At 49.5% G+C, this 24,806-nt stretch overlaps 10 protein-coding genes across 10 annotated transcripts; 5 read left to right on the forward strand and 5 right to left on the reverse strand.

The window, feature by feature from the left end:
* Nucleotides 1-1,500: 1,500 nt before the first annotated feature.
* On the forward strand, nucleotides 1,501-2,247 carry VTN49DRAFT_5558 (uncharacterized protein; the record flags this gene model as incomplete). The annotated part of the gene is made up of 1 exon (XM_069413628.1): nucleotides 1,501-2,247. One exon carries the CDS (start codon nucleotides 1,501-1,503, stop codon nucleotides 2,245-2,247), a length of 747 nt encoding a protein of 248 aa, XP_069266281.1.
* Nucleotides 2,248-5,688: 3,441 nt separating this feature from the next.
* On the forward strand, nucleotides 5,689-7,718 carry VTN49DRAFT_5559 (uncharacterized protein; the record flags this gene model as incomplete). Its single annotated transcript, XM_069413629.1, has 9 exons — nucleotides 5,689-5,773; nucleotides 5,837-6,036; nucleotides 6,097-6,175; nucleotides 6,241-6,440; nucleotides 6,492-6,784; nucleotides 6,843-6,914; nucleotides 6,966-7,158; nucleotides 7,216-7,335; nucleotides 7,401-7,718. 9 exons carry the CDS (start codon nucleotides 5,689-5,691, stop codon nucleotides 7,716-7,718), a joined length of 1,560 nt encoding a protein of 519 aa, XP_069266282.1.
* Nucleotides 7,719-8,245: 527 nt separating this feature from the next.
* On the reverse strand, nucleotides 8,246-9,403 carry VTN49DRAFT_5560 (uncharacterized protein; the record flags this gene model as incomplete). Its single annotated transcript, XM_069413631.1, has 1 exon — nucleotides 8,246-9,403. The coding sequence occupies one exon, from the start codon at nucleotides 9,401-9,403 to the stop codon at nucleotides 8,246-8,248; it is 1,158 nt and encodes a 385-aa protein (XP_069266283.1).
* Nucleotides 9,404-10,011: 608 nt separating this feature from the next.
* VTN49DRAFT_5561 (uncharacterized protein) lies at nucleotides 10,012-11,066 on the forward strand (the record flags this gene model as incomplete). Its single annotated transcript, XM_069413632.1, has 2 exons — nucleotides 10,012-10,048; nucleotides 10,102-11,066. 2 exons carry the CDS (start codon nucleotides 10,012-10,014, stop codon nucleotides 11,064-11,066), a joined length of 1,002 nt encoding a protein of 333 aa, XP_069266284.1.
* Nucleotides 11,067-11,353: 287 nt separating this feature from the next.
* On the reverse strand, nucleotides 11,354-11,852 carry VTN49DRAFT_5562 (uncharacterized protein; the record flags this gene model as incomplete). The annotated part of the gene is made up of 3 exons (XM_069413633.1): nucleotides 11,354-11,461; nucleotides 11,525-11,611; nucleotides 11,679-11,852. The coding sequence occupies 3 exons, from the start codon at nucleotides 11,850-11,852 to the stop codon at nucleotides 11,354-11,356; spliced, it is 369 nt and encodes a 122-aa protein (XP_069266285.1).
* Nucleotides 11,853-12,815: 963 nt separating this feature from the next.
* On the reverse strand, nucleotides 12,816-14,380 carry VTN49DRAFT_5563 (uncharacterized protein; the record flags this gene model as incomplete). The annotated part of the gene is made up of 10 exons (XM_069413634.1): nucleotides 12,816-12,849; nucleotides 12,913-13,079; nucleotides 13,152-13,401; nucleotides 13,455-13,595; nucleotides 13,656-13,693; nucleotides 13,758-13,780; nucleotides 13,843-14,004; nucleotides 14,065-14,138; nucleotides 14,219-14,250; nucleotides 14,303-14,380. 10 exons carry the CDS (start codon nucleotides 14,378-14,380, stop codon nucleotides 12,816-12,818), a joined length of 999 nt encoding a protein of 332 aa, XP_069266286.1.
* A 715-nt stretch (nucleotides 14,381-15,095) lies between these two features.
* VTN49DRAFT_5564 (uncharacterized protein) lies at nucleotides 15,096-15,863 on the reverse strand (the record flags this gene model as incomplete). The annotated part of the gene is made up of 1 exon (XM_069413635.1): nucleotides 15,096-15,863. The coding sequence occupies one exon, from the start codon at nucleotides 15,861-15,863 to the stop codon at nucleotides 15,096-15,098; it is 768 nt and encodes a 255-aa protein (XP_069266287.1).
* A 1,085-nt stretch (nucleotides 15,864-16,948) lies between these two features.
* Nucleotides 16,949-18,612, forward strand: VTN49DRAFT_5565 (uncharacterized protein; the record flags this gene model as incomplete). Its single annotated transcript, XM_069413636.1, has 6 exons — nucleotides 16,949-16,953; nucleotides 17,008-17,107; nucleotides 17,175-17,469; nucleotides 17,532-17,577; nucleotides 17,629-18,146; nucleotides 18,203-18,612. The coding sequence occupies 6 exons, from the start codon at nucleotides 16,949-16,951 to the stop codon at nucleotides 18,610-18,612; spliced, it is 1,374 nt and encodes a 457-aa protein (XP_069266288.1).
* A 1,887-nt stretch (nucleotides 18,613-20,499) lies between these two features.
* Nucleotides 20,500-22,426, forward strand: VTN49DRAFT_5566 (uncharacterized protein; the record flags this gene model as incomplete). Its single annotated transcript, XM_069413637.1, has 8 exons — nucleotides 20,500-20,571; nucleotides 20,642-20,756; nucleotides 20,815-20,990; nucleotides 21,052-21,496; nucleotides 21,550-21,818; nucleotides 21,869-21,973; nucleotides 22,028-22,192; nucleotides 22,256-22,426. The coding sequence occupies 8 exons, from the start codon at nucleotides 20,500-20,502 to the stop codon at nucleotides 22,424-22,426; spliced, it is 1,518 nt and encodes a 505-aa protein (XP_069266289.1).
* A 329-nt stretch (nucleotides 22,427-22,755) lies between these two features.
* VTN49DRAFT_5567 (uncharacterized protein) lies at nucleotides 22,756-24,373 on the reverse strand (the record flags this gene model as incomplete). The annotated part of the gene is made up of 7 exons (XM_069413638.1): nucleotides 22,756-22,945; nucleotides 22,998-23,332; nucleotides 23,386-23,536; nucleotides 23,595-23,707; nucleotides 23,758-24,107; nucleotides 24,161-24,235; nucleotides 24,298-24,373. The coding sequence occupies 7 exons, from the start codon at nucleotides 24,371-24,373 to the stop codon at nucleotides 22,756-22,758; spliced, it is 1,290 nt and encodes a 429-aa protein (XP_069266290.1).
* Between the last annotated feature and the right edge of the window lie 433 nt (nucleotides 24,374-24,806).

Here is a 24,806-nt window from a genome sequence, read left to right on the forward strand (position 1 = left end):
TTATCGGGGCTGGCCGGAGATCGTCAAGGGCGGAGAGTAACAAGTACTAAATTACACGCCAAGTGTTGTTGACCAACAAACGCGAGCCATTCTTTTTTTTTTTTTTTTTAACGGCAAGCGATTGTCGCAGAGCTTATCAATCTTCTTCTAGTTGAGTTCGTTTCAGGCCGTTGGATAGAGGAATGCCCCCAGAACCATGGATTCTGTAAAATACTAGTAATTCTATGGACTCAAAAAACAATTACCTCCATCCGTTACGGGTGCGGAGTCTTTCATACCACGAAAGTTAAGCCACACATTATGTTCTTAAGGCCGCTGCCACTATATGCTAACGTACTGCTTCGACGAAGTGGGCATACTCTCGTACCTTATGACTATCATTTGAAAATTCAACGCATTCTCTTACTGCAACCTCTGGATGTGTTGCAAAAGAAGTCTTCCGAAGTCCTTGGTCGAGCAAGACAGGTACCTCGGTGGGTGAGGTCAAATGGATTTTGTCTCATTTTCCCATGCCGACTCGATATCATCCACCAGGAACTTCGCATTCGGAGGAATTCAGTCCATGCTCGTCGATGGGGGTGACTATCATGCGAATTCAATGGGGTTCTCAACACTATAACCTTCTAGGGCATGCTATAGCTAGGTACCCGTGAAACAGGTAGTTACTTTGAGCAAGGATAGATTCGCCATGGCAGAGAACTATCGTTCGGCCAATACTGAATCCCTCCAACGAGAAGTGGTGGCCCTCCGAAAACGGTTGCAGGACGAGGGAAGAGCGGCGGAAAAAGGCTGAAGAAGAAGTTCAGCCGACGACTTTCGACGAGCTGCTGAAAGCTACTCAAGTACTCCTCTTTGATCCGCTCAAAGTTGGAGAGCCACTTGATTCCTCACGAGGGACCATCACAGCACAGAGTGCGAAACTTTGCCCAGAAGAAATTTACGAATGGCTAGACTTTCCGAATGAGATGAGAAAGATCTTCGACGACTTGTGCAAGCTCCTGAAACCGGCGGGCAAAGCCACTTCTCGGTTGTTCAGTTCGATGAACAGCTAAGATGGCTCTCACGCACGAAGGCCATGCGGCCAGTTTGTAGCGAGAGTAACCTCGATAACTTTATGCATTCGGCCGTGAATGACGTTGTTCTGATGATCATCAAAGCACTTTGTGACGATCCGGACGCCAGGCATTGATTCCAGTTGCCCGACCGCATCCGCTTTCGAACACACTGCCCCGGAACGCTAGAAGAGGCAGCCAGCGAAGACGAATGGTCAGGCACGCGGCGGGCCCGGCCCGATCGGTATTGCATTCATAGAATGGATGAAGATACCGAGCATCTAGTGACAACGTTTGAGTTGAAGGCGCCACCCAAGCTCGACGTTCAGAGTCTCCGGACCGGGCTCTGGGATGTGGATTTCGTGAGAGAGGTCATCCAGCAAGACATGACGCCAACCGATGTGCAGAACGACTGGTCGGGGCGACCCTGACCCGGATATATGACGTGATGATAAGGGAAGGGTTGGAGTATTCTAACGTATCGACTGGCTTTACCTATGTGCTTCTTCGCGTGCCGAAGGACGAATTTTGGAAGTTGTACTATTATCTTTGCGAGCCCAACGTGGATGCCTATAAGGAAGGCACCGAGATTAAGATCGAGAACACTGCGATCGCGCGAGTTCTCTGCTTTTGCTTGATGTCCTGCCAGAGCTCCACGCCTCGGAATCAGGTGTGGCGGAATCAGGCAAAGGAGCGTCTTCGGACTTGGGGTGAGCACTACGATGCCCATTTGGCACAAGCTTGCGACACCCCACGAACGCCTCCAGGTCCCGACCATACGAAGTCTGGCTCGGAATACTTACCATCATCTCCTCAGTCGGAGCGCGTCGCAGAGGGTCGACGATTCCCGACGCGGTCGATGACGAACCACTGCAAGCCCCCGGAAGACTCCCGTTCTCGACCATCCTACGCTGACAGTTCTGATTCCGACAATGTATCGGTAGCACAGGGCCAGAAGCGCGGGTTCAGTCAAGTGATGTCGTCTCCGACAAGCGAGCGAGCATCGTCGACTCCACCCGCGCGTCCTTACGGCGTCACCACGATTCAAACCAGCAGCACAGGAATCGCTTCTGCACGCAGTGATGCCTTCTTGGGCTACAACGTGGCGGCCGACTGGACGACGCATGTCCAAATGTTAGCCTCCATCGACAGGAATCCGACAGCGACCAGCATCAAATCGATGCTTCGGAACTAGTGCAGGATTTAAAGAAACAGCTCAACCAGGACTCGGATCATTACTGCACGCCCATGGGCGGCTGCGGATCCTACGGAGCGCCACTCAAGATCACAAACGCCAGGTCCGGATACACGATCTTCGGAAAGGGAACCACGTCGTATCGCTGGAAGGACGTCTCTCAAGAGGCAGAGATTTACAGTATTCCCGGAAAGTCCAGGAATCGGCGGATCCTGTGTTCCTTGGGTTTATTGGCATGGCCCAAACTTACTATCTCCATGGCGTCAGGGAAATCCAATATTTGCTGCTGATGGGCTGGGCGGGTGAGAAAATCCACTCAGCCAACACCGGTTCGAATCTGAGTGGGGAGATTATGCGGTCGAAGAAACAGATTAAACTGTGCGGGGTGGTGCATCTTGATCTGAGTTTTGAGAATATGCTTTGGAACCGAGAGTTGGGCCGGGTCCTTATCATCATTTTTTACCTCTGCAAGATTATTCGCCGGTTTAAGAAGACCATGGGTGGGAAGCGAAAGGCATCACCATTGAATAGAGGATACTCAAGCCGCCGAGCGTTGGAGCGGGAGGTAGAAAGCATGACGATGGCAGAAGCCGAGGGCAATCGGGAGCATGGCCAGCAATGTTGCAGCAATGTTGCCCGCATGACCCGGAATGAAGGAGGCCTTACTTGGTCTCAACGTCCATTCCACGATTCCGGCGTTGGTATAATATGCGTGAAGAGATTTTGGGCGCCTTTTTGACTACTACTCTGCTCTACCTGTACACAGGACGCTCCAGTCCACAAGACAGACAAAGGTCCTCACCACGCTCTGATCTTCGTAGTCTTTACAGCCTGCCACGCTCCGCACATCTCAATCCCTAACATCAGTCTAGTTTCTGGCTGCCTGTCACGGATATCAGAATGTCCATTAGAACATCCATGACTCCAGTCTAGCATGCTATCAGAACGTGCACGCCTGCGCAATTCCAAAATACTTGTCACAATCGAGGCGACTGTACTTTGAATGGGTGGAATTAATACACATTTCGCACGATTAACGGATGAGAGGAGGCAAGGCATCTCAGCCTAAGCATTGCCAAATAGCATCTTCTCTATCTACAAGAGCAGAGCCCGATTCAGTGAACGATGGACTCATCATTGGCCCCCAAACTGCGCAACAAGAATCTCTACGGTATTACGGGTCGTGGAGGAACGAGAAGGCCTTGAGGCATTCGGGTTTCATGCAATGTTTCCCCAGGGATCTAGCAGATAGCAGAGAGTTTCGGTTCACGCTGGCTAATCAGGCATTATCTCATCTGCCATAGCCATCGAGATGAGCCGACACCTTGCCGACACTCTTCAGAGTTCGTCGATACAGGTCCTCTAGAGAGAACACTTCATGATAGCATTGAACATCTAAGGCACCGGCTTGATATATCAGTTGGCCTTCCTGAAGAGCTCACGAAGTATTATACTGTCGAGAAAGCGTGGACAAAGTTGAAAGAGCGTCTTTGAAATCATTCATAGATCTAGATTTCATCTTAATTCATCGATGCTATTTCCGACGTATTGCCCGATCTTGCGTTCCAGGCCATTAAGAGACATGTCTAAATGCGCGCCCCCAGTAGCCACTCATCGAAATCCTTTGAACCTGCACTAGTCACCAATATCCATGTATGCATGCTGATTGGAGCAAACGAGGGAACACGTGCGAGAATTGAAACCGGTTCCATGATGTCGATTGCTTAAACAATATGCAGCTAGGCTGGCAGTGGAGATGAAGAAACTTCCATCTTCTCATCATCGCAACAAGCATCAGCATATCAAGCGGTCATGTCAATCTCTTGTTCCAGCAGCACTAATTCCCTACGTGTTTAATTTTTTCATATCGCTCCATTCTTTCCTGTTTCCTGGAATGTCCACGCCCAAACCGTGCCGAGGTAGGTATAGAAAAATTCATATTGATCGCACGGGCCAGGACTCGGGCCAACACTCCGCTTGCAGTACTATACCTTGCTTTCGGACTCCGTGCTGCAGAAACCACTCTGTTCCAAAGAGCCGCTGTCAAACTGTATCATGGAGCAAATCGAAAAGGGCAGTACCTTAGATAGACTTGCGAATGATCCACAGGCACTCGGCAATGCAGGAATAAGTCCATGTAGCTCCTACCCCTCACATCTTCATTGCCACACAGCCCATTGCGGCCGCGTCAGAGACATGTGTTAAACTTGCCGATGTCGCTTCATTTCGCCTGTAAGCCCTCTCCGGAACTCATCCGCCAACCGACGGATGTCCGAGCCTGGGGAAAATCCGGAGAAGACTGGAGAATGACTCGGAGAATGCTGTGAGTGGAGACGATGGAGAAGTTTTCTCGAACATCCAGCAGCCCAACAACTCAAACCTAATTTCAGACAGACTTTTCTGAGTACGAGAAACGAACCAGCTGACGGCGTGGAACCCGGCATGCTCGCGGGCTGCAGCTTGCTGTGGTGCTCGGTACTAACGCCGTGCAGCAGGAACAGCTTCCAGTGATCCCAGCATGCGGCACGTCTTCGACAGTCTGCACTACAGGAATGATACGGCTTGTAGTTGTTCGATAGTTGGCCTATTGGGCCGGAACTTGGAGGTGATAAGAAAGCATATAGTGATTATATTAAACTTCGACGTTGAAATGAAAGCCAAACTATCGCCTTATCGAGCGGTCAGGCAATTGACTCATTAGGGCAATTGGAGCCACGGGTTACTGCACTAGTCCATAGGCGAGGACGAGCCACAATCAGACGAGTCATTCAACTGCCGTTGTTGAGGCTCTGACAAGGCCGACCGTCATCGAACCCCGGACATTTTGTGACTCGGTTAATTTAGCGGCGGTTAATTCTCCTTGGCCGACTGCCTCTTCGGTGCAAGCACTCGGAAAACCTTCCTGGGTAAGTTGCCGGTTCGGATGCTAAGCCGAGGGCCGTATCAGCATTCGGCAGGCAAAGCGAAGGGCAATGAAATGTGACTGGAGCACAATGGAGCACACCCCCCCACGCGGGGCCTGGGCTGCGGGGGTTGTCCTCTAAGAGCCAGACCGTTTCCGCTCGGTGGCGTTCCGTGCGACAGCTGGGAGCCAATCAGCGTCGCTCCGTCCCAAGACGGGTGGCTGAGGCCCGCGTGCCTGATCGGGACTAGCGGATGATGAGTCAGCCATTTAGAGTTTGATGGCGGGTCTTGTGTTTGCCAAGACCCGGATGTCATTGGTGGAACGCCACGATCTGAGGGCTGGAGAAACAATCCAGGAGGAGCTCATGTCACCAACATAAATCCGACGAGCAGCGCGCGATGAGCCTGTAGTACCATGCAACTCCAGCTTCAGCGGTGGTGATCAGGTGTTTTGCGACTTCATGGTATCGCATTGAGCTGGGCAATTCACCAACTTCGAGGGGCCAATTCATGCATTGAACGTCGGCGAGCTCCAAAATGGTGAAATTCGACATGTTTGGCCGGGGGTTTACCCTCCAGCTCGCGATTACCGTCGCGTGTGAAATGGCATTTATTCTTTTTGGTGAGCTCCAATGAACCCATCACAACGGCATTCAGAACGACTAACGCGTCCTACTGCCTCCAGGATATGACCAAGGCGTGTTCAGTGGGATTGTCGGCAACGATGACTTCCTGGAAGTGGTCAATCATCCCAGCGACAGTCTCTTGGGGATTATTGTCAGCATATACAACCTCGGCTGCTTTTCGGGATGTATTCTCAATTTCATTTTTGGCGAATATTTTGGCCGCAGGGGCTGCATGTGGATTGCAATGGTTTGGATTATTGTACGTTCCTGGCGCTCCTTCCTCTTTGCGAGCAATTGCGTGTGTTAACGTCCATGCCAGGTTGGTGCCATTTTACAGACGACGGCTTTCTCAGTTCCGCACATTATGGTTGCGCGGTACATCACGGGAATTGGAACAGGTTCGTCTATCTAATGGACGGTACTCGGCGAGCGACGTCAATGATGCTAACTTGTGAGCTTGCAGGTATCGAAACGTCCACCGTCCCCATGTACCAGTCCGAATTGTGCGAGGCGCACAAGCGAGGACGTCTCGTGTGCTCTGAGGCACTGTTTGTCGGCGTCGGAATCGTCATTGCTTACTTCTTTGACTACGGCATGAACTTCTCTGACCAGCGGGCTCTCGCGTGGCGACTTCCCATTGCTTGCCAGATGATTTTCTGCTTTGTATGCGGCAACTACCGATAATGCCTCTGCCCATGGCTAACTGGTTGATAGGTTGTCATTATTCTGGTCTTTGGCCTTCCCGAGTCGCCACGGTACCTCTATAACAAGGGCCGGAATGAGGAGGCTCTCAAAGTTTTGTGTGACGTCTACGATCGAGAGCCGGATCATCCCAAGATTGTCAAGGAACAGAATGATATCCTTGAAGCCATCCGCCTGGAGACTCAAGAAGGTGGCTACAAGTGGCGCAACCTGTTCCATCGCGACGAAGTGCAGACTGGCAAGCGAGTGCTGTTGGCATACGGCATGCAGTTCATGAATCAGGTTGGCGGCATCAACCTTGTTGTGTACGTCAACATCCCCTGGAGCCGACATCACAGCAGTGTACTGATCCTTGTTATATAGCTACTTTGTTCCTACTGTCCTCGAGGTCAATGTCGGTCTGGATCGGAATCTGTCCTTGCTCCTCGGTGGAATGTACGTGGTGTGGCATTTCCAAAATTGTCAACACAAGCTAACTGAACGCAGCATCCAAATCATGTTCCTTCTCGGCTCCTTTGTCCCATCTCTCCTGGTTGACCGCATCGGCCGCCGGAAGCCGATGATGTGGGGAAGCTTTGGCCTCGGATTCTCTATGATGATGATTGCCATCTTGCTGAGCTTCAAGGGTACATCGGTTGAGAGACCGACGGCGTCAGCCAGTGTGACATTCTTCTTCACTGTAAGTTTCCGGGAACGTATGCCACAGATCGATAATAAATCTGACATCCAATGCCAGTATATGCTTGTCTTCGGCGCCTCTGTCAATTGCATCCCGTGGTGCTACGTCCCTGAAATTCTCCCCTTGCATGCTCGCGCCAAGGGTACTGCCGTTGGTATCTCCTCCAATTGGCTTTGGGTACGTGCTTCCAACAATATAAATCTTCCCCCCGATTCACACCAAACTAACAATGCCATCCCCAGAACTTCGTCATCGTCATGATCACCCCCGTCATCATCAACCGTCTTCAGTGGAAGGCATATCTGATCTTCATGTGCACGAACTATGCCTTCATCCCGCTCGTGTACTTCTGCTACCCCGAGACAGCCAACCTCACGCTGGAGGAGATCGATCTGCTCTACACGCAACCCGGTCAACATGCTCGCCATGTTGCCGCAAGACTGCAGAAGGAGCGTCGACTGCAGCAACAGCGAGGCTATGGAACTGACAGTGACCGCGATGAGAAGGAGGGCCATGTGCAACAGGAGCATTCCAGCAACGAGAAAGTTGCGAGCGCATAGGCAGAACACGCCATTGCGTTTTTTTTTTTTTTTCGAGTTTATGTTCATGAGTTTGGATATTCCCCCCTTGTTCACATTTGATTGGTATATATGTGACGAGACATGAAGGCGTTTGAAGGTGACATTTTCTTATTTTCATGTACGAGGAGGATTCGACCTCGATACCTTTGGTACATACTGGAATGTCATAGATGTCATCCTAGATTGTTTTGTGAAATATACCAAATATACCCCTGTTCCTTCTATTCGAAAAGCACGCTCCTCTGCGAAAAAGAGAGATGGCACGCAACGTAAACGTAGAGGGTATTCAAACTCATCCAAAGGTGTCATAAACGCTCATCGCTCATAACAATAAATCGTAAAGACCAGCAAAAATTTTTAAAAAAAAAAAACCCAAATAACTTATGACATCCAAAAAAAAAAAAAAAAAAAAAAAAAAAACTACCAACGCTCTTCATAACCATCATTCACATGCCGTAAATGTCGTAAACCCAGAATCGTTGACATTAAACAGTATTCATCATTCTCTATGTTCGGGGATTGAGACGATCAGTGTCGGAAAATGGTGCCGGTCGTGCGTTCTGGCTCTGAACACTGATACCCGGTGACGTCGCCATGTAACTGTGCCCAGTGACGTTTCCATGATTTGGGAAAAACCCTTGGTTCAAGGCACCGCAAGCAGCACATGTAAATTCAATCTTGAAGTTTGTGAGGACCAGTTGAGAGATGGTAGCTGGTTGAGATGGAGATGGATGTGTATGCGATTGTGGCGGTTGCTGATCTGCTACCCGCTGCTGAGGAAGACGAGCTTGCTGGTTAGTGTTTACTATGGGCTGTTTCTCTGTCGTCGACGGCGTGAATAGAGACAGGCTTTGTAGATGGTGTGTATTTATAGGCGACGCGTGATGGTGGGCCTCGGTTGGGCCAATTCGTGCTGCATCGGCGATGCCGGGTTGATGATCGGGAATACCAGTGATTTGCGCGCTGTGAGATGCAGGTGCAGACGCGGCGGCTATTCCTTGGGCTGTAGCATCAACTTGAAGAGAATTCACATGTCCGATGCTGTCGCCCTCGATCAATGGGGAAATGCCATTCTCCGGCCAGCGCTGTGCGGCGGCCAAGCGATCCATGTGGGTGGTGGTGTTCACCGGCTGGACTACCGATGCCGGAGCATGATGTGATGGCGCTTGAGATGAGCTGGTGTGCTCCTGACTTTTCGCCGAGCTGCTGTCTTCATTTCTCGTACGTGGCTGTAATCTCGAGAGCGCTCGCTGAGCTTGTCTTATCGAGATATCATAGCCGTGGTAGCGTTTGACCGCCTCCACCACATCGGGAGCTTTGATTCTCTCGTTCAAATCAAACAGCTTTGGTATCTCATTCAGCAAGAATCTAACATGGGATGCTTCAGACCGTGCAGGTGTCGACCCTTGGCCCGTTGAATTGCGTCGGCAGTTATGAGTGTCTTGCAGATTCGTAATGTACGTTGCCTGTTTATTCGTTCGACACACCACTCGGAAGAAGCAATTAGACGATGATCGACAGCCAAACACGACGGATTTCTTGTTGCTACGCATAACCCGTAACTCCCAATGCTGTCGCACTGATATACTGCGGATGACCGACTTGAAGTCATCGAGCGAATTGAACCGCTGACCCAGCTGGAGCCCGGATGCTAATTCCGTCATTCTTTGGCAGGAAGTATTGCAGGCTTTAGGTTATATCACTCGATCTCTTTTCTTCGCTAAATTCCACACTTGCTCAAGCACGAGACGAAGTAAGGGCGTGGGTCTTGAACATCGGCGACAGGGAATGATCACCCATATCAAAAGGAAAGTAAGCCAGAGCCTATTTGAGGCCTCCCGCGCCCACCGGGCGGGACAAATGGTATGTCAGGCAAATACTCTTTGAAAGGAAGTGATCAGTTTCTTGGATTCTGTTATGGTGCCGAGTGGAATGGACAAGCTGGACTTGGACGATGCCGATCAAATCCGGAAGCTTGAGCCAGCGTTGACTTGGGCCACACACTAGCCTCATCAGGCCGTCTACGTAACCCGAAATAGCAGTAAATACCATATATGAACTAGACCACAAATTTGTAAGCTAAACTTCTTTAGGGAGATACAAAGAAAATTAACCAATCATCGTCGAGTAACAAAGACTGGCTGCAGCTTATCTTAGATTCTTGGCATTCCAGTGAAGCTTCTGAGCCCATGATGACAGCCATCTAACCGAACCCCTGCCATCCATAGATCAGCTCAGTGCATGGTCGATTGTGTCCGTCGCTTTGTTTGCCATGGCTTCTTATGCTTTGCTAGATCAGGCGCAAGAAGGTCAGCATTTCAGCCAGTTCGACCACAGACGAGGCTAACAGAATCGTTCGCAGATGCATTACATAAGTCGCGACTTCTCAACGTCGAAGAAAGACCTTTCAAGCGGATCACCAAGCGCCTCCTTGCTCGCGATTCCCTCATTGCGTCGTCGCTATCTCTTCCTCTGACGCCTCCTCCGGAATCTGAGTCGGAACGTGAAGCGACCGATGCTGAGCTGCAAAAGAAGATCAATGCCTGGAGAGAGTTCAAGGAAGACGTTACCCTAGACTTTGCCGCATTTGATAGTAGCATTGCGCGTATTCAATTTCTCCTATCCAGCAACGAGAAGGAGCGTGAGCGATATGCGGCGGAAAAGGAGCGAATCCTGACAGCAGCTCAGGAAGTTAGAGACAGCACGGCCGAGCTGCGTGTTCAGCTGGAGGCTGCGCAGCAGACTCTTGCGCTACGAAAGCAATACGATGCACTTGCAGAGAAAATCACAAGTAACCGATTACTACGGCCACGCGAGGACCAACACGCGAATCTGGAGAAACTACGGGCCGAGATCAAGGAACTAGAAAAAGAAAGTCGGGAATACGCCAAGACTTGGTCCGAACGTCGCGAGCAATTCGGTCGCATCGTCGAAGAAGGCATGCAACTGCGTCGATTGATTCGCGACGAGAAAGAGGAAGTCGAGCGGAGAGAGGGAATGGAAGGTGGAGGCAGCGGAGAAGCAGGCGAGACAGACGACACCGATGTTGCATCAAAAGGCCGCACAAGCGGAATTAATACCCCTCGTCCGGAGCCAGAAGCTCAGTCACAGTCTGGGGAAGACACATCAGCTGTGGGCAGATTACAACCGGACACGGGTGGCGCCAGCTCAACGAGAGCCGCCTCTCCTCTACGACAGTCAATGACGGTTTCGAGCGAGAGAACCTCCGATGAAGATGTCAACATGGCTGATGAAGGTGAAGTTGAGGAGCTTGAAGAGGGGGAAGCGGTGTCTGACGACAAGGCAGACAAGATGGACACAACCTAGGTCAGAAGCATGCAATTTCTTTTCGTTTTCAGAACGTGCATTGAATTCTTAAACTATGAAACAGTGGCGTTGGCGTTTCGGGTGGAAATAAATGTCGAACATTCAAATTCGGGTTGGCCTGTTCCATCTGTTTCATGATACTCCAGAATAAAGCGATGACACCACGGACTACTATTAATTGCTGTATGACATTACTTTCACTCTTAGGCTATCTTATTATTCATATCATATCCAGCATCAAGTCATCCGATGCTCACTGCCGCTGGCATGGCAATGCACACATTGTCTCAAGAGATTTCCCGCACGGCAGTCATTGCCTTGGAAACTATCTCTTTGGCGGCATTGATCTCACTCACATCGATATTCTTCTCCTTAGCCTCGTCTTCGCTCTTTGGCTGCGGAACAGAGTTGGGTTAGAAATCAAATCACATAATGAGCAAGTATATCTTGAAACTCACCAACTTAGATTCGACGTTCTTGATAGCATCCTGGATCTTCTTCCTCAACACGGGAATCATTGCCTTTGTTTGTTCAATGGCTTGACGCTATGAAACCGCTCAATCATTTGTTCCAAGGACTCAATGCCATAAAAAAAAAAAAGGTCACACGTACGCGTTGCTTTATCATATATTCTCGGTTTCCTTCTTCGTCATCTTCTTGGCTCTTCTCGAACGCTTCCAGGGCTTTTTGTTCTTGCTCGAGCTCCTCCCGATAAGACTTCTCCTCTTCGACGAGGCGGCGGAGAGAGGCGGTTGCGATTGCTAGCGGGCTTCTCTTGGAGGCCATGGTTGCGTTCTATATGGAGGAGGGATGGAGGGTGTTTGTCTGCTCATTTCGATTAATCAGCCATTGTCACTGCCAGGAGTTGCACGTCGAACGCCATGAAAATATCATTGAGCTCAAGCAGGGTTCTAGCTGTTTCAATGAGAAATAATATTGTCCATATTCCATTACATCGAGTCCCGAAGCACTGCGATGATTCCCCTCACGAAGTCAGAGGGGGGGTAATCACCGCTTTTGACTTGAGAGCAACGGTATGTTCAACGTGCAACAACAGCCCATCCAAGGAGAAATACCTTCAAAGAGACCTCTATCGTCTCGAGCTGCCTTTGATGTCACCGAACCTATCGTACCGAACTTGGAGAGTCACGTCTCCGATAGATTGTCTGGCGAGAACATTGACAACACTGGTCATCTATTGGAGCAAAACCGAAGCCGTTTGCAGTGTTTGCTTCGCGGGGTGTTGCAGCGGTGTGGCCTTAACCAAAGAAAGTAGTCAATAGCGATGACGCAATAAACGTAACTTAAGCTATTATATTAGGTTAGTCTAATACCTGATATGGATAGTCAAGTAGTTAAGTCATCCTGCTCCATCGCGTTCCGCGATTTGCAGCTTCGCGCGTCCTTGTAAGGTACCTACCACGTGGAAAAACGCATGCGCTCAAAAGGACACGGAGTCTATGACTACAGTAAACTACCATTGCATTGTGCCTTGCAAAATGCATTCTTCCGGACCAGTTGGATCTTTTCACTAACTTCAGTTTGGGACACATGGATGGAATGAATTCGGCGCTCGCAGTTTTTGTATTAGTACATGAACGGACCATACGGATTACGAAGTACGAATAGTAGCACTACTTGCTGTTCATTCAATGAATCTACAAAACCCGGACACGCCAAACGCCAAAAGCCTCCTGCAAAATAGACCTATCATAGTTGCATTATGTGTAAACATTGTCCATATCTCGATCAATGCTGGGGACGTTGACCGTAGACGACATAGCTGCAAGTGTCCATGATTAGTTCTATATCGAATAGCCTCAGCAGGAATTGCGGAGACACTCACAAGTAGTACATGGCGTGAATTTTGCGATTCCGACCGTCGGCGCGGGCTTGGCTGGCAAGAAGGAAGACTTCTTCCTTACTCCACTGCTTGTACCGTGTCAGAGCGGCTAGGGCTGCGCCCTCGTAGCCGGCTTCGGCCTGAGCCTGGAACCAGGCGCCGAGTTTCTTCTATACAACAAGGTAAGTCAGAACTGGATAGCTATTACTTAATTGACAGTTTGGAGACAAGGGGAAACTGACAAGATGGGGATCCTTTGGCCAGACCCCATGGGGAACGACGAACTTCTCCACGTGGATGTTCACGAAGCCGGCGTCGTTGAACCATTGCTCCAGCTTGGGCCCAGGACGGACCTCGTGGCCGGCCTTCTGGAAAGCGCTATACATTTCGTTGTAATACTGCTCGAGCCCGGTGCCGCTGAGACTGCCGTCTTCTGAGTATGGAGGGCCGTCCCAGTCCTGGAACTCGACCCAACCGCCGGGCCTGACTGCTCTGTTTTTTGTTAGAAGTGTCCTGGAGAGAGAGGAGTCATCACGACGGCATACTGATAGCATTGTCTGATCAGCTTTCCGAAGTCCCTGATAGAGACTAGAAGGTTACGCGCGTGAATGAAGTCGAATTGGTTCATTTCATCTGCCCAGTCCGATTCGATGTCGTCCACCAGAAACCTCACATTCGGAGGAACCCTGCCAAAGACCGTCAGTTCAGTGGCTTTACCGATACGAATTCTTTGGGTCCAAACTGACTGACTAGGCTGAATTGGGCTCAAGTCGCACCCGATCACCTGAGACAATTTGCTCTCAACATTATGCCCATCTGGAATCGCTTTCCATTATCCTTTTACGCACCTCGGCTTCGGGATGTAGATCCGCTGCAATGGATCAGCATCGGGCATAGTATTTTGTATTGACCTAGTCCAGCAAATAAACATACCAAAATCAATGGCCCATATACCTGTGCCGGTGCCCAGATCAATCACCCGCTGCGGCTCTTTAATCGGGGCCAGATACAGTTTCCCATCTAATATTTGGAGATGAAGCTCGTGCAACATATCCTGCCGATCATTTTCCGATTCATCGTTAGGAAGCAGGTACGCTGGATAATCATGATCAGTTCCAAATCCTGCATAGTCTGGCAAGAAGGGCCAGCTCCTACACCCATCGCGGAACTTGTGGTATCGTCGGCCATTTTCATGGCGATAGTCGAGCACAGATGAAGTCAGCGATGCGCTGTACGACGATGTACATATCGAAGAACATGCGTCAGGGTGCTTTTGGGATCCGGATCGCGATGGCGTCACATTACATACAATTCATCGCCATAAGAGGAGTCGTTGGCATACTGTACGACTAAGCCGTGCCCTGTGATGACCCACAGAGAAGAGGGATCGTACCGAAGAATCCACTTCAACGTTGGCCGAGATATTGTTGGTGGTGGGAGCTTTCTCTGCCTGAGCAGACGTTTCTGCCATGGTGGGATAGCTTTGTTTGACTTTCTAATCACACAATAATCTGAAAATGTATGGTGTCCGTGTTTGCATATAGTAGTGCCGTTTCAAATGTGATTCACGAGTTAGTCGCAATAGCAACAACAAGGGTCTTGGAGTATCTTGCTGCTCTCAGTTTTCATCCTTGTGCAAGTCGACAAGGATCAGAGCCGAGTTGGCCAACGGTGTTGCCCCACTTTCACCAAAATGGAAACAGCCGCCAATCTTGCAGGCCACTTCGTGACATGGTCTATTTGCATGAGACCGAGCGACCAGCGCTCCTGTCAGGGAAGCCTATTTGAATTTTGCAAAATTTTTTTTTTCTTTTTCTTTTTGAAGCAACGTTCATGCTGAATGGTTCAACTCTCAAGGACCAACTCGCCGTGGAACATGGTTGAAAAGGGCGTGAGAGACTGGAATAATTTCGTATTAGAATGGTAAAACTGTGTCGCACTCTTGCGGGCATCCTCTGCTCTGAAATATTCTGAATTATTCGCTCCGTTGCCAGACGGGAAACACATGCTAATACTAAACGCGATAAGCTTTCCTCCAAATTAAATCTACCAGTATGTCTTGACTCTTAAGCTCACTTCGATCGTATCGGGTAGAGAACAACGGAGGTGCCGCGCCCACGCCATACGTATGTATAGTATCTGGAGGGCATGGACAACCAACTTTATATTAGCGAGATTATAAAGGACTAACATCCAACTTCAACTGTCAGACAAATTCCTGGGCCCCGATGATTCTCATACAAGCCCAACGCATTTTCAATCCGCAAACAAACTTCATCCCATTTTACTCCAACCCGTACAACGCCCGGAGCAAGGCGACCTTGTTCCTCCTCTGGACTGCGCCAGCCCAGCTTCTGATCGACGATAACGGCCTCTGACGGTGCAAAGCGCTCCTTGATTGATTTTCCGAAAAGTGCTTTCGTGATCGATTTTGACCTGCGCTTTGATGCCGACTCAGATTGACTAGGCGGCGGCTCGGCAACGACCGACCGAACCTCAGTTGATGACAAGCCTGGCTCCTCGACTCGGTGGCCCTGATTCCTCAGTCGGATGCGAAGAGTTTGCGCCAGTTGTTGAATTGCTGTTGGCTGCCGCCAGAATTCTAGGGTGTTCTCGTCACCTTCCAAGCGGACAAGTTTTACCACATCGGTCGAAGCAAAGCTGACAACTTCGGGCTCTTTTGGTGGTGAATACGGATCTTTCGTTTCAGGATTCAACGCGGCGACATTCGATGGTATGAGCACAAAGACGGTCTTGAAAAGACCGGAAGCTGCCTGGGATTCTAGCAGAGGGTCGACATAATCGTCCAGGATTGACTGGATCCGAAGTTGCAACGTATTGGAGAGCTTTTGATCCAACGTTCCTCTCCAACCACCGAGCTGATTGGATCCAACACTCTCTTCATAAGACGGGATGCGGTCATCGACCTGGTCATAGTAGGCTGTCTTGGACATGATGACTGGCTGTCTGTTTCCCTGGAAGCAGCGAAAAACGTCACTAATTAGGGAGCTTTTGGGCTATAGTTTCGGGCACCGATTCTGCCTGAAGACGTTGCGGATGGAAGCTTTGTGAAGTCATAAGCAGTCTGTCAAGCGCCCGAGCGATATGCTCACGTGCGTGATCGTGTTTATTGAACAACCAATATTCGTCGGAGATATTGCATCATAGCTTTGCCCGATGATATTGTTTAAGTACAAGCACTCGCCGTTTGGAAGCTGATGTGGATGGCGTCTGGCCAACCGGAGGACTCGTACTCGTATCCATTCACGATAAACCCATGCCGAGATCCCGAGAGCACTTTGCTCATGAGCTTCTCGGAGACTTAAGCATAACATGAAGGGTTCCTGGCTGTGCGGAGCACTGCCACTAGCCTATATTGTTCTACATGTTCATTCGTTGGCAAGGCGCCCAACTCAACGATCCGAGGAGTGGGCGTTCTAGAAATTCTAGAAAGAATCACGTGGCAGCTATCCCCGAGACAGAAGAACTACTTTATTTGGTTTAGCGTGTTCGCCAAGAGGGTCGAGGCCGACTCCACGGGGCTGAATACGCGCCAAGAAAGCCATTCTTGTGCTGATTACTTCTTGGCATCAGTTGACGCCCCATTAGTTCTGTCACATGACCTCGTATTACCTTCTCTTTCAGCATTTCAGCTGGTAGTTTGGGGAGAGAGCTCGGCTCAGCGTATCCGAGCAAGCAAGACGCTCATTCCCTCTGCACTTCTAACTGGTTAGAGATGTCAGGAACATCGTCAGAGACTCATTCTCTAATGTCTTCATACAGCTCAAGATTGCGCCCGGCAAGGCTGTCCAAGCCACGGGCGTTTCCGAAGTAAAGCACCATGAGCACAGCTCAGTCCCGCACTGAGCTCTATATAATGTCCATGAAATCCCTTCGTTCAGCATTTGGATAAGCATGAAACATCAGTTCTCTGTGAAGTCTGATGTCATAGAGCTGCTGCTGAGTGCATAGTGCCATTGCTCCGCGACTGTGTTCAATCGAGTAGAAGTACCATCTCCATACCATCACGACCGCCAAAATGAGGTACATACCGCACTCCATCACCACATGTCAGTAGCAAATGTTGACTGTGATCAGATACTACATCGCCAATGCCACCGAGTACCTCGTTATCACGGGGGCTGGGATCCCTGATCTCCGTATCTGCAAGAAGGCATTTGTCATGCCATGGCAGAAGGTACCCGAGTCCTCATCCCAGTCATCATCGTGGATTAGAATATGAGCTCACGCAGACAATGTTGTAGGTGTCGAAGATCTCAGTATCGCCATTCGACTTTTCTCTCAACCTTCAGGCCATGACCACCGAGAAGCTGCAGTTCTCTCTGCCAGCTGTCTTCACCATTGGCCCTGATAATAAAGAGGAAAATTTGAAGAAATATGCTCTCTTGTTGTCCAGTGGCCCCGAAGATATCCAGACTGGCGATCGCAGTCATGTGCATGACATTGTTAGAGGAATCATCGAGGGTGAGACCCGGGTGATTGTCTCGACGATGACGATGGAAGAAATTTTCAAGGATCGATCGATCTTCAAAGCAAGGGGTGCGTAATGTTCATGTATATTTTTATTGGATTCGATTTTGATGCTGACAACTTCGTCTTAGTTATCGAGAACGTGCAAAAGGAACTAGATCAATTTGGTCTTCGAATGTAAGTCTCACTTGCGGATCCGATAGAATAGTGAATTCTGACCTTGGATAGCTACAATGCGAACGTAAAGGAGTTGCAAGACACACCTGGCAGTGAATACTTTGCCTTCCTGAGCCGAAAGGCCCATGAAGGTGCACTGAATCAGGCAAAAATTGACGTCGCTGAGGCGCGAATGCGCGGAGAGATTGGCGAGGCAGAAAAGAAGGGACGCACCAAGCAGGAGATCTCCAAGATCGATGCCGAGACTGCTGTCTTGGAGACCAAGCGCAAGGCCGAGAAAGCCAAAGCCGACTCCGAGTTGATCAATCGCCAGACCGAACTTGATCGCGACATCAACCTGGCTAAGATCACTGCCAAACGGCAGACTGAGATGCGGGATGCTGAACTCCAGAAACAAGTGGAGACCAAGCGCGCAGAGACCGAATTGGAGCGGCTTCGTGCTACTGATGTGATCAAGAGCAAGATTGCGCGAGAACAGGCGCAGGAGAAGGCTGATGCTGCCTTTTACACTGAGCAAAAGGCAGCAGACGCTAATCTGTACAAGATGAAGATGGAATCCGATGCTTCCTGTGAGTCTGACGCAGTTGCCATAGAACTTTCCGGTGGACTAACGTATGTCGATCAGACTATCGACAGATGAAAGAAGCCGATGCGGCGCTCTATCGGCGCCAGCGTGAAGCGGAAGGTATGAAGGAGTTGGCCCAAGCCTACGCTGAAATGGTCAAGGCTTTGGGTGGAGCCGATGCTTTCCTGCGACTCCGTATGATCGAGACTGGATTGTACGAGAAGCTCGCCAAAGCGAATGCCACTGCCATCCAAGGCTTGCAGCCCAAGATCACGACCTGGACCACAGGCTCGGAAGCTGGCGTTGCCGACAGCGGTGCACCTATCCGCAACATTATGCAATCACTGCCGCCGCTGCTTAGCACAATTCACGAGCAGACTGGTATCACCCCGCCAAGCTGGCTCGCACAGATGCCGCCACAGCAGAGTGATGTGCCCGCGGCGAAAGCCGCTCCGATCAACGGAAAATAAGCGAAATCTAAACGAACGGTCATTCCTCCTTTCTCTTTGTTGTGTTTCTATCGTCATTCGTGAGCCAATGCTTCCAATCGTTCCAAACAGGTTGAACGTCTCGTCAGTCATTGTCTTTACACTATGTTTTCCTACCATTGATCCTGTCAGATGTGCTGGTCTTTATGACGAACCTTGCTTGAGTGCAGTTTTCCTTTGTGATGATACCATGGCGGTTATGTGTTTCGAGATTGACAAGTATGTAGTGCTAATGTCTACTACTTACAATTACACCTACCTAAGCTCCTAATGCCTCGGCTGCTCGGCAATCGTTGTGTAGGTAAATACCTTTGCGGGCACTTGCCAGGTCACTGTGAACATCTCGGCTGAGTTTACCAATAGAATGCAGTGACGCGTTGTCTAAAGATTAGCCCAATTCAAGCTTCAGCCATTGCAGGGGCTTGAATCGTCAATTTACAGGTGGCAATCACGAGCCCGATTTCGGACCAGTAGGAAGTGTTGGATTGGCATGAGAGGCAGTCGTGATCAGACTCGTAGTTTTCCCACGGCATCGATCTATTTGCAACGCAGAACGTCTGTATCCAGAATTGTCTGCCTTCTCCACATTTTTTGAACAGTGCTTGTATGCGTACTCCGTACTGTTGCTCGCTTGCTCTGTCCTGGTTTTCGGAACCGGGAACAATACGGAGTGAGCTGGCCAGTAATTACCAGACTAAGTTAGCGAGTCATGGAAGGAGACATAGGCCCCTGTTGATGCCGGTTTCATTCTTCCTCATAATTTGGTCTGTATTTGTGAGCAAGAAGCTATTGGGCACAGGCCACACAACAATCCTTCATCCCCTGCTCTCTCTGATGAGACATCAATTTCTGTTCAGCTGCCCGCAGGATGGCAGTTAACATAATTCAGACTACGCACATCGCATGGGAGGAGGAAAGTGGCGATAGGCAATATCAGAACACTAATTCAGACCCCAAGTGTGACCAGGCAACTTTTGGAGCATAATTTGCTCGGATTTGGAACATGGACTCTGCAGAGTTCAGCCTTAGACCTAAACGTACCCAGGCGGCCTTAGCTCTGGCCAGCCAGCCTTAGCTGCTCCAGCTAGGGTTTAGAATCCGAACCGTAAACTTCACCGGGTATGGTTCGAGGATCTGCCCCGGAGGATTTTCCCCGTGGATTTTCGATTCGACATTTTCATAACCGTTAATGGAGGCGTCTTCGACAATCCCAGCTAATCATCGATGACATGGCAACCCCAACATATCAAGGACCCCGTATCCCTGGGCCCAATCATACCAAGATGTGACCGAACGTTTGGTGGGCCTGCGGCCGCCCCATATTCCACAACCCCATGGGGATGATGGGGAAAGCCAATCAGTCCCCACAGAGTATGTACTTTACAGTACGGAGCAACGGCGCGAAGCCCTAAGTTCCTCCATAGGCGTGTACCACACCCGAAAATGTAAGTTAGGAACTCGGTATTGGAGACTAAACCGGCTCGGAGACTTACATAGAAATCAACTGCCGAAAGTGAAGAAGCATGTTCGTGGCTGTATGCCAAGCTGCGTTCAACAAGGTGCAGCATTGAATCTATATCAAGATTTCCTGGATTGATATTGTGCTTCCTGTCCAATATCTTGCTCGATCCTTTGGCCTCCCTCAGCTGAAATCCAGACTCACTTGCCTGATCGAAAATCTATATACACTCTCTGACCCGATCAAAGACGCTGGCCAAACTGCATTACCTGGGATTCCTTATACGCCCCTCAGCCCCAGAAACAAAGAGGTCGAGCAGAGTACGCCGAGCCATGACACGAGAAACACGCGATAAAAGTTCCAGCGTTGTTGCCAATTGGAAATGCCTGTCAGCATGCACTCTAGTATCTATGGCCTCTTTCCAATATGGCCTCGATTTTACGATGATCGGTGGCTTCCAGGCGATGATTGGATTCTTACAGGTAATTGACGTCCATATTCTCTCCGCATACATTCGTAAGGAAACTTCAATGTAGTAACATTCGTGAATAGGTGTATGGCAAGGAGGCTCCTGAAACCCCTCTGGGATGGAACATCGACTACACTCGCCAGCAGCTGATTTCGTCCCTGATGACCTTGGGCGCATTCATTTCGTCGAGTTCAGCCGGTATGAATGATTCGACGTTCGAATAACGTACATCGCTGATGGACAAGTCAACGAACAGGATTCATCGCGACGTATATGGGCCGAAAACCATCGCTGTATTTGTCGTGCCTTTTGATCTACGTCTCAACTATCGTTATGATGACCACAACGTCCATTGGAGCACTATACGCTGGTCGGCTCATCATCGGGCTGGGAAATGGCATCTTGCTGACCTCTTCCCAACTGTATATTCAGGTGTGTGGTTGGTCCTCCTTGAGGTGGCGCTCAATCTCTGATTGATCCGTTTTATGTGAAGGAATGCGCCCCCGCCTACTTCCGTGGAATTATGATTTCGATCTTTATGTGTTGGACCTCGATTGGCTCGCTCATCGGCACTATCATCGATAATTTCACCGAGAAAATCATCGGAAAGAACAGCTATATCATCCCGCTGGGCCTGATTTTCATCATTCCCGTGATCCTGTGCGTGGGCATGTTCTTTATCCCCGAATCCCCACGATGGCTGCTGCAGCATGAAAAGAGAGAACAGGCGCGCAAAGCATTACTATGGCTCCGTCCCGATCCGAGTTCGGTGGATCCGGAATTGGATGATATGCAGGCAGCTTTGGATGCAGAGAAAGCTCTGGCCGCCAGTGTGTCCGTTTGGGACATGTTCACCAACCCGGTGGACCGGCGACGAACAGTCTTAGCAGTCTGCGGCGTGACGTTGCAAGCTGCATCCGGAGCAATGTACATGATTGGTATGCCCTTTTTCCAACCCTTTTCGAATTGTGGAGTCGCTAATGACGACGAGCGTACGGCACATACTTCTTTGAAATGGCTGGCGTTGGCAATGCATTCGAGAACAGCTGCATTCTTACTGCAATTGGCGTCGTAGCCATCATGATTAATAGCACTATTATGGGGCGAATTGGTCGTCGTCGAAACTTCCTCATGAGCGGATTGATTATATGCGCAATTAGCCAGCTCATCACTGCCATTGTTTACGACGTTCGGCCAAACGATCCAGCTACTGGAAAAGTTATTGTCGCTCTGGCTGTTATCTTCATTTTTGGATACAATGTAAGTTGCTCGACAAATTGCACATGCTGAGCAAGGCTAACTTCCTGAAGGGCATGATAAGCAGCTATGCATGGGTCTCAGGCGGAGAATTGCCATCCCAGCGTCTCAGGTCGTATACATTCGGTCTCGCCGCGGCTATCGGGTTCCTGGGAGCGGTACGGTTTGCTATCTATGCTAGATCAGACACTTTACTAACACGAGACGTCTAGTGGCTTACCACTTTTACTGCGCCATACTTTATAAATCCGGATTCTTTGAATTGGGGTCCGAGGTACGGTTACATTTGGTTTGGATCCTGCATTGTCGCCGCTACGTGGGTATTTTTCTTCCTTCCGGAAGTTAAGAACAGGACATTGGAAGAAATCGACGAAATGGTAAGTCGTCCCGGACCCCAATTAGTTAGGTTGAGAAGTCTTTTCTAACAATTTTTTTTTTAGTTTGAGATGCGTCTCCCAGCTCGCAAGTTCAGGACATATGTCTGTGTTGGCAGAGAAGCGCTCGCGGCTCTTGAGAAAAAGAATGCGGGAGACGACGACAATACGAAGACAGAGAAGGATAATGGAAGCAAGAACGAGAATGGCGTTGTCGAGGAAATCGAGAGAGTTTAGTTCGCATCGTCATAGGTAGTTACAATTGTTCATGATTCCATTTCAAGTTGTATTTAGTGCTCTTGTACTCCGTAATGAGAACGTCTATTCAGAATCTCGGCTGACTTGTCTAACACGGATGCGTATCTCACCTGTGTACGATCTCTGATAGCAACTCCCTAAAACCTCTTGCCTTTACCTAGGATCATCAACATCCACCATTTGAACGGAAGTTCTGTCCACTTAAGTCTTCGGCCATTAGGAAACACGAAGGCAAGAAATGTCTTAAAATATTCTGTGAAGATACTCATCTATTCATCACAAAGCATCTAATGCATTATTCTGTCTAGTTACAGAAACTTCTTCACCACTTCATCGAAAACCTCGTTTGCATGTTTCTCAGCATCATGGCCGAGAATCCAATCCTCGCGTGGCAGGTGTATCGACTTGGGGTTCTCCTTCACCTTATCCCAATCCGCCTTATGCCACATATCGCGCGTTGTCTCTCCAGTTTTCTGCACAGCACGGACACGATCGTACCTGTATTAATGTCAGAAACCATGAATTAGTAGAACACGAGAAAGAAACCCACCGGATCGCTTCATAAGCCCTAACCGCTGCGGGAATCTTCTTCTTATCACCAATCCGCTTGAGACAAACTGCAAAGACGACGCCATCTTCCATAGCCTGGGTCGCGCCTTGAGCGGATGTAGGAAGGAAAGGATGGGCCGAGTCTCCCAATAGCGCAATGCGGCCCTTGTCGCTCACCCAGCGCGGCAATGGATCACGATATACCAGTTTCCAGTCCACAAGGGATGGCGTCTTTTCGACGATCGCTTTGCACATTGGGTCCCATCCTTCGAGGATCTTGAAGACGTCTTCAAGCTTGCCTGGGAACGACCATGATTCCTCGATATCGGCTTCGTCCTGACGAAAAGAGTGAGTCAAGGTTCATAAAAAAAAGAGGAATGTTTACGCACCTTATGGGTTAAAACCCAGCAGCAATCTTGCCCATTTTTGATGGTAGAGAACAAGAAATGCACATCAGGGCCAATCCAGCCATTGAAAGTGTCGCCGTTCTCACAGAACTGCTTGGTGCGTGGGTCCTTGATCATATCAGTATTTGGAAACCTACATGCAGTTTGTCAGAATTATCACCACCTAGCAATGTGCCAGAAGGCTATCTTACCATGCTCTGTACACGGCGTATCCGCTGGACTTCGGTTTGTCCTCATATCCTAAAACAAGCTCTCTCGCTTTCGAACGAACTCCATCTGAGCCGATAACAACATCGGCAGTAATCTTCTTCAAGTCAGCGAATTCATGGTTTTGCACTGCAGATGAAGTCGAACCTTTGTTCCATCTTCAAGTATAATTCCCGCATGTTCGTCATCCTCCCAATACTGCGTAACATTATGGCCCAAATGAATCGGAATGCCCAGCTCGTCCTTGGCGTAGTTGAAGACAACAGTGTGCAGCTCCCCACGGTGTCCATTGAACGTTGGCGCATCCGGATCCTGCTCCGGGGTTTCCTGGATTGTGACAATCTCTCCCGTGTCCCACTTATGGATTCGGAAGCCGTATTTTCTCAGATCGATACTCAGCGGGCGCATACGGTCGGCAACAATCCCATTCGACCATCGCTTAAAGATTCGCCCTGCATTGGCGCCGAAGGATATAATGTCACCCAGTTGTTTGAGCTCTACGGACGCGGGTTAGAGAACACAAATGCGTCTTGTGTCAAGAATTACACACCAGGAAACTTCTCATAGATCTCAACATCGTGTCCCTGACGGTGGCATTCAATAGCTGCAGTGAGCCCTCCGAACCCTTTTCAAACTCACATCAGATACCCGCAGAAATTGAAAGTCTGAACCGGACGAGTGACATACCTGCACCGACAATCACTACCTTGATGCCAGTCTTTGTCGTGCCGTTCGGGGTCGCGTTACCATTTGTGACCGTCATGGTGATGAGCTTTTGCTTTGCTATCCAAGTTACGGACGATGCAATATTCCTACTATTCAGAATTCTAATCTCAAGCAGAGTCGGTGACTCGATAATATAAACAGTCGGCGGAAGATCGGCAAAAGTAGAAGCCTAGGTATTAGATGCCGACATCACTCGGTCCGATCGAATCGATGCTACTTATCTTCTCCACAGCTCCAGGTGCTACTGTGAGCACACGAGAGTGCAGAGAGATTGGTTGTCGGCATTCGGAACAATACAGCTGAAGACCGGGAAGAGCGTTTCTGCGCGGAGAATCCGAAGGATTGTGGGATCCCTGCATAACGTCTTGCGTCCTTGACATCTCCACATTTCAACCCCGGTTTTCTTGAGTGGTTCAGATCAACCCGAACCCAAACGGTCCATATTCCACGTCGAATAGAGTTTTACCGAG

Source organism: Thermomyces lanuginosus (assembly GCF_041956635.1).
Source record: "Thermomyces lanuginosus strain ATCC 200065 unplaced genomic scaffold VTN49scaffold_35, whole genome shotgun sequence".
NCBI lineage: Eukaryota > Fungi > Ascomycota > Eurotiomycetes > Eurotiales > Trichocomaceae > Thermomyces > Thermomyces lanuginosus.